Here is a 7,379-nt window from a genome sequence, read left to right on the forward strand (position 1 = left end):
GATGGTGGAGCGCTTGTTGTAGTGAGCCAGACGAGACGCCTCGGCAGCGATGCGCTCAAAGATGTCGTTGACGAAGGAGTTCATGATGCTCATGGCCTTGGAGGAGATGCCGGTGTCGGGGTGCACCTGTTTGAGCACCTTGTACACGTAGATGGCGTAGCTCTCCCTCCTGGTCTTCCTCTTCTTCTTGCCGCCCTTACCGGCGGTCTTGGTCACGGCTTTCTTGGAGCCCTTCTTGGGGGCGGACTTGGCGGGTTCAGGCATCCTGGTTATTCAGAGCTTCACAGCAATGGATGAGTCGGTGGAGGAAGGAGCCGCTGCTCTTATTCAGGCTCCATGCAAACACAACTGTGTGGTCCCCCTCCTGTGATTGGTTGAGCTGCTCACTGGGCTGGATGTGGGGGGTTATGTTTCCATGGTAACCTGCCTTTTAAAGTTGGCGCGCAGCCTGCAGCCAATTAGTGCAGAGAAAAGTTAGAAACTCCTCCTCATCAGTAACTACAAAATAAAGCAGGAAATGACCAAACTCAAAGTGCAAACAACACAAAAGAACAAAGGAGCATCACTGGCCTTTTGTTCGTCCTTTTTCCACATCCTGATGACGTGTCTGAAAAGTCAGAAGGAAGTACGTGACAGATGCTGTGGTATGGTCGCATGAGACTGGGAGGAGCTGATTCCCCCTGGGATTGATCTCTTACAACCACCTTACACATAGTATGGTGGACCGTCTGGACTTTCTTTGTGACTCACACCTCCATTCCATCCAAGTGGACGATGTCCTCCTTACACCTCTGGTAGAAGACAGAGGGTCTTCCTCGACCTCTGTCTGACACCTTTTGGATGCATCCCCAGAAGAAAAGAAAATCAAAATTCATTTATTTCTCCTTGACAACTATGAGATCTGAGAGAAACCAACATGAGACCATAACTTATTTCCCCTGTCTCTCAGGAGAAAAAGACTCACAAAGTCTCAAGTTACTCTCCTTTTAAGTTTTGAAGGGGATTAAAACCAGTAGAATCACTGAATGAAGCAGTTTCACATTTAAAGTCAGTGACTCACACCGGCTGAGAGCTGAGCTGTCTAACATTTTCTCAGCCTTTTTCTCTGATAACCCAGTCAATACCCATCCAACCAGTAAAGAGATAACTGTTTATCATTGAGTCTTTTGTAATCATCAGTACATTTGCTGTTTACACCATAATTGGTATTTTCTACATGTCGGCTATAAAGAGTTGGCAGTTATGTTGATTAGTCCTGTACAGTCACTGGAACCAACTCATCTCTTACAGGTGGTAATAGTAAGGAATGTGTTATAATGCACAATATATACTAAATAAGTGAAAGGCTACAAGGTTTATGATTATTATTTTTCTATCATTTGACACAGGGTTGTAAAAACAGATGAGGCTCCACCATGAAAATTGCCCCCTGTGGTCCATGTGCCCTGTCTGCATACATGATTATTCAGCAGTTCTACATGGAATAAATGATACTAGCTATAACAACTACGAGTGAGAGGGGACTGAAGCTCAAGGCCACACCCCCTAATCACAGACATGTCTCTGTGGCGCAATCGGTTAGCGCGTTCGGCTGTTAACCGAAAGGTTGGTGGTTCAAGCCCACCCAGGGACGTTTTACACTTAAATTGACAAGGATACATCCTGTAGATGAAAAACCTTCTTTCTGTGGTGAGAGGGAAGAGATAAAGACATTTAGACATGAAAGTATAAATAAGAAGTATTAATAATAACATACCCAACGTTACATCTCATCTTTCACCTTTTTATCTAATGTGACAATTTTACTAAATTCAGGAAACAGAGAGTTCTAATACAATGAGCACTTTTTGGTGTAAATATGAAATTAGTTACAGGTAGAAACATGAGGTAGAAGCAGTAGCCTACACACCCATACCTTCAACAAGTCCAAACAACACAATTTCTAAAACTGAGTCTAAGGTCTAGAAGGAAAAATGATACTAGATATAACAACTGCAGGTGGGAGGGGACTGAACCTCGAGGCCACACACCCTCATCACAGACATGTCTCTGTGGCGCAATCGGTTAGCGCATTCGGCTGTTAACCGAAAGGTTGGTGGTTCAAGCCCACCCAGGGACGTTTTACATATAATTGACAAGGATACATTAAGTAGATGAAAAACCTTCTTTCTGTGGTGAGAGGGAAGCGATAAAGATTGTCAGACATGAAAGTATAAACAGGAAACATTAGCGAAAACATACCCAATGTTACATTTCATCTTTCACCTTTTTATTTAATGCGACAATTTTTCTCATTTCCAAACTAGAATGATGCACGAATAAATTGAGGAAACAGTGTTCTAATACAATGAGCACTTTTTGGTGTAAATGTGAAATTAGTTTCAGGTAGAAACATTAGGTAGAAGCAGTAGCCTACACACCCATACCTTCAACAAGTCCAAATGAGACAATTTATAAAACTGAGTCTGAGGTCTAGAAGGAAGAAATGATACTAGAAATTACAAATGCAGGTGGGTGGAATGGGATTGAAAGTGGTGGCCAAACTTCTTCAAGCTAGACATGTCTCTGTGGCGCAATCGGTTAGCGCATTCGGCTGTTAACTGAAAGGTTGGTGGTTCAAGCCCACCCAGGGACGTTTTACGTATAAATTGACAAGGATACCTCATGCAGATGAAAATCTGACTTTCTGTAGAGGCAGGAGGTAAAGAAACTCACAACAAAACTCTGGATGTGAAAAAATAAACAGCGAGCATTATCAGTAGTGACATACCTGACAAAAAACAACTGAATCTTTGACAAATCTGAATGAGACAGTGTCCAAAAACATTGATGAAGATTTAATTAGCTGACAAGTATAGATATATTATTATTGATAGTTTTGCTTTTATTTTCTTCAACCCACAGAAATAAGTTTTTTTCATCATCATGATGTATCCTTGTCAATTTAAGTGTAAAACGTCCCTGAGTGGGCTTGAACTACCAACCTTTCAATTAGCAGCCGAATCGCTAAACGATTGCTATTTGGAGGGGTGTGGCCTTGGCCACATATATAATTACATATATTCAAAGAGATGAGTCCCTTCATACCCTTATCTTAGCATCTAATAACATTTGACACACCCTCAGAGTTGTTGGCATGGCTGCAGATTCTGACTACATCCACACTGATATGATTTAGTTTTAAATCACATCACTTTTGCTACGTTTACACCTGGCCCCTAAAACAGAGACTTTTGGAAACACTGCTGAACAAGTTTTAGTTTGAAAACTCTGGGGTTGAGTTTTAGTTTGAAAACTCTGGGGTTGAGTTTTAGTTTGAAAACTCTGGGGTTGAGTCTTAGTTTGAAAACTCTGGGGTTGTGTTTTAATCTGCCCACACAAAAATGGAAACTTTAGGTAAGGATGACATAAACAATCTACTTCCTGTTTACACCAGCATGCACGTGGCCAGTGTACCTGAATGGTCATGTGATATGAGTTTTCAGGTGTTTAGTATGGAAGGAGCTTATTCCTGAAGGGGGCTGAAGAGATCCTCTTAACTCTTAAACATATTAGTGTGGACGTAACCTCTGATTCTTGTTCATCCCTTAATACTACAACCATAATTTATTGTGCATTGTTTATGAGTCAACTCAGTCTGTCTTTGCAGATAAATCGTGGAGATAATATCATGTTTGATGTATTGTTGAATGGGCTTTTAACCTCTCAGCCTACCTCTTCTTAGCTGGTGAACTTACCGTTCAACCAGAATCCAGCCAACCGGCCACCAGGACTGGGACGGAGAAACTCAGACATGAAAGTATAAATAGGAAATATTAACAATAACATACCCAACGTTACATTACATCTCATCTTTCACCTTTTTATTTAATGCATCAATTTTACTAAATTGAGGAAACAGAGAGTTCTAATATAATGAGCACTTTTTGGTGTAAATGTAGCCTACACACCCATACCTGTGCATGGGTTGGGGGAGGGGTATAATGTTATTGCCACACTTCATCAAGCCAGACATGTCTCTGTGGCGCAATCGGTTAGCGCGTTCGGCTGTTAACCGAAAGGTTGGTGGTTCAATCCCACCCAGGGACGTTTTACACTGAAACTTACAAGGATACATCCTGTAGATGAAAAACCTTCTTTCTGAGGTGAAAGGAAAGAGATAAAGAAAACTCTGTGAAAGAATAAACAGTGAGCATTATCAGTTGTGACAGAGAAGAGCTGTACCTTTGACAAATCTAAATAAGTTAATTAAAGTTAATTAATCAATTAATTAAACCAAAGTGAATTAATGAAGTTGGAAACTTTGCATCTGATAGGTAGATATATTATTATTGGTATTTATACTTTTAATTCTTCACCCATAGAAAGAAGGTTTTTCATCTATAGGATGTATCCTTGTCAATTCAAGTGTAAAACGTCCCTGGGTGGGCTTGAACCACCAACCTTTCAGTTAACAGCCGAACGCGCTAACCGATTGCGCCACAGAGACATGTCTGTGATCAGGGGGTGTGGCCTCGAGCGTCACTCCCCTCCCACCCGTGGTTGTTATATCTAGTATCATTTATTCCATGTAGAACTGCTGAATAATCATGTATGCAGACACGGCACATGGACCACAGGGGGCAAGCTAGCCCCCTCCCCGGCAGGCTAAGCTAGCTAGCTATCTAAGAAGTATTAAAAATAAAAAACATTTTCATGGTGGAGCCTCATCTGTTTTTACAACCCTGTGTCAAATGATAGAAAAATAATAATCATAAACCTTGTAACCTTTCACTTATTTAGTATATATTGTGCATTATAACACATTCCTTACTATTACCACCTGTAAGAGATGAGTTGGTTCCAGTGACTGTACAGGACTAATGAACATAACTGCCAACTCATTATAGAAGATATGTAGTTGTAATTAAATGCAAAGTTGTGTACTTCAGTGATGTTCATTAATTTCTTTTGGACATTGTTTTATTTAGATTTGTCAAAGATACAGCTCTTCTCTGTCAGGTATGTCACGACTGATAATGCTCACTGTTTATTCTTTCACAGAGTTTTCTTTATCTCTTCCCTCTCACCACAGAAAGAAGGTTTTTCATCTACAGAATGTATCCTTGTCAATTTAAGTGTAAAACGTCCCTGGGTGGGCTTGAACCACCAACCTTTCGGTTAACAGCCGAACGCGCTAACCGATTGCGCCACAGAGACATGTCTGTGTTAAGGGGCCTTCATCATGAGTCCACTCCCACCTGTATTAGTTATTTGTTGTATTATTTTTTCAGGCTGTTTGTGAGGGAGCTGGCAAGCATCCCCCTCACTAAGGTGAAAAAACAATACACATTGGCTAATAGAGGAAGTTCACTTTTGTTGTGCTCTTATTTTGGGAACCTCTACTAACCACTCTCTCTGTTTGAGGTTTACTTCCGGGGGGCTTGTTTTCATGGAGTGCACACATGGGAATGCTGCCACCAGACTCAGCAGGTGTCAATTACCTTATCAGGCTGGACCAAGTGGGCAGGAAGGAGAGAGGGGAGTGGGTAGAGGGGGGGGTCAGGGGTCAGGTTGGACATACTTTTGTTGTCGATAGCCATTCTGCTATCAATATGTAAGATCTGTTGGATTTTCTTTTGTGTCATTTGCCTCTGGTCACCAGTAAACCAAGAGCTCTGAATCCAATCATTGTGTGACTGATTCTGTTCTCTCTCACGCTTGCACCTCAATCCTGCTGGCCTTCATCCTGGTTGTAAGGGTTCACCACCATCCAAACCTTACACTGATCAATAATAATGGTTCTACCTGTCTTGTGGCTCATTGTTAGCATATTTGAACGCTGCTTCCTAATTTATTTCTTTGTCTATTTTTGAAATTATGGAAATTGTCTCATTTATACTTGTCAAAGGTACAGGAATGTACTGCTGGGTATGTCATCGATAATGTTTCTTATTTATTCTTTCACATCCAAAGCTTTGCTTATAGTTTTTTTAACCTCCCTCTCACCACAGAATTAAAGGACAGGTCAAAATATTATTATTGATCAACCTGAGTTCTAAATGGAATAAATGATACTAGACATATTGTTATTCATTTCTTTTATTTGTGGTATGGGGCACATGGTAAATATGGGGACCAGACTATCAGTATGTCTTAAATTTAACTTTAACGAGACATCATCTGCCCTTGGCCACATAATTTAATTCTTTCAAAGAGATGATTCCCTTCATACCCTTATCTTAGCATCTAATAGCATTTAGCACAACGTCAGAGAGTTGTTGGCATGGCTGCAGACTTTGGCTACATCCACACTAATATGATTTAGTTTTAAATCGCATCACTTTTGCTACGTTTACACCTGGCCCCTAAAACGGAAACTTTTGGAAACACTGCTGGACCCGTTTTAATTTGAAAACTCTGGGGTTGTGTTTTAATCTGCCTGAACAGAAAAGGAGACTTTAGGTAGAGATGACGTAAATAATCTACTTCCTGTTTACACCAGCATGCACATGACCAGTGTAGCTGAATGGTCATGTGATATAAGTTTAGAAATGGAGGGAATTTATTTCTGATGCGGAGCTGAAACGATCGTCTGAAACGCCGTTTTAAATATTAATGTGGACGTGGCCTCTGATTCTTTTCCATTCCTTAATCCTACAACCATAATCTATTGTGCACTGTTTATTGTGCAAACGCCACAGTGACCAATCAAAACATGTTTTTCGCCATAACTCAAGATTTCACATGCTGATTAACCCTAGACCGGTTGTTGGAGACAAACAACAACAAGCCGGTGACTCTAGTTATTTCATGCGTTCAGTGTTGAATACAACACTTGCATGAAACTACAAAGAAAATCAACTTATTACAACATGATCGGTGGGAACTTGAAGTGTATTCAACATAATGAAGGTCAAAAGCTTCAGATCCCAACAAGACTCTAAGTTTCTGGTGTCAGACGGATCCGTGGGCTACAACAATACTCAGGCTCTTTACTGTAGATGTTGGGAAGGTATGAAGAGGAAGGTTCTTCACTTTGCAGGGGGATTACTCTTTGTGCTGATTAGTTTTCAGGTTGATCATTTCTTTTGTGTATTTATAAAAAAATAAATAAATAAAAAAAATTTTTTTTTCCCTGTATTTAATATTTGACAGTTTTTCATAGGACCGTGGATTTGAAGGAAGAAAGGACTTAATTGGTGATGTTTGACTGTTCTTTGTATTATTCTGAAAACAGTGTTGATGAGACACATTGAAGAAAACACTCGGGACTTTGCTGTTGAGAGCAGAGTGAGTGGCTCTTAAAAGAGCCGTTATTGTGGTGAGAGGAGCAGCAGCGGAGTCTAAGCTCTCTCTCCGCGGATGCGGCGGGCCAGCTGGATGTCCTTGGGCATGAT

General features: G+C 40.7%; 1 protein-coding gene and 6 non-coding genes across 7 annotated transcripts; 4 read left to right on the plus strand and 3 right to left on the minus strand.

Annotated features, from left to right (window-relative positions):
* LOC111659636 (histone H2B 1/2-like) lies at positions 1–280 on the minus strand (the record flags this gene model as incomplete). The annotated part of the gene is made up of 1 exon (XM_023412653.2): positions 1–280. A coding segment is annotated over exon 1 (264 nt), but the record flags the coding sequence as incomplete, so codon positions are not given.
* Positions 281–1,559: 1,279 nt separating this feature from the next.
* trnan-guu (transfer RNA asparagine (anticodon GUU)) lies at positions 1,560–1,633 on the plus strand. The gene has a single exon. It is a non-coding gene; the product is annotated as a tRNA-Asn (tRNA).
* Positions 1,634–2,045: 412 nt separating this feature from the next.
* Positions 2,046–2,119, plus strand: trnan-guu (transfer RNA asparagine (anticodon GUU)). The gene has a single exon. It is a non-coding gene; the product is annotated as a tRNA-Asn (tRNA).
* Positions 2,120–2,561: 442 nt separating this feature from the next.
* Positions 2,562–2,635, plus strand: trnan-guu (transfer RNA asparagine (anticodon GUU)). Its single transcript has one exon. It is a non-coding gene; the product is annotated as a tRNA-Asn (tRNA).
* Positions 2,636–4,015: 1,380 nt separating this feature from the next.
* trnan-guu (transfer RNA asparagine (anticodon GUU)) lies at positions 4,016–4,089 on the plus strand. The gene has a single exon. It is a non-coding gene; the product is annotated as a tRNA-Asn (tRNA).
* Positions 4,090–4,415: 326 nt separating this feature from the next.
* On the minus strand, positions 4,416–4,489 carry trnan-guu (transfer RNA asparagine (anticodon GUU)). The gene has a single exon. It is a non-coding gene; the product is annotated as a tRNA-Asn (tRNA).
* A 636-nt stretch (positions 4,490–5,125) lies between these two features.
* trnan-guu (transfer RNA asparagine (anticodon GUU)) lies at positions 5,126–5,199 on the minus strand. The gene has a single exon. It is a non-coding gene; the product is annotated as a tRNA-Asn (tRNA).
* Positions 5,200–7,379: the final 2,180 nt, after the last annotated feature.

This window comes from Seriola lalandi, unplaced genomic scaffold (genome assembly GCF_002814215.2).
Source record: "Seriola lalandi dorsalis isolate HSWRI2012SDOR001 ecotype SW California unplaced genomic scaffold, Sedor1 jcf7180002054484, whole genome shotgun sequence".
Classification (NCBI taxonomy): Eukaryota; Metazoa; Chordata; class Actinopteri; order Carangiformes; family Carangidae; genus Seriola; species Seriola lalandi.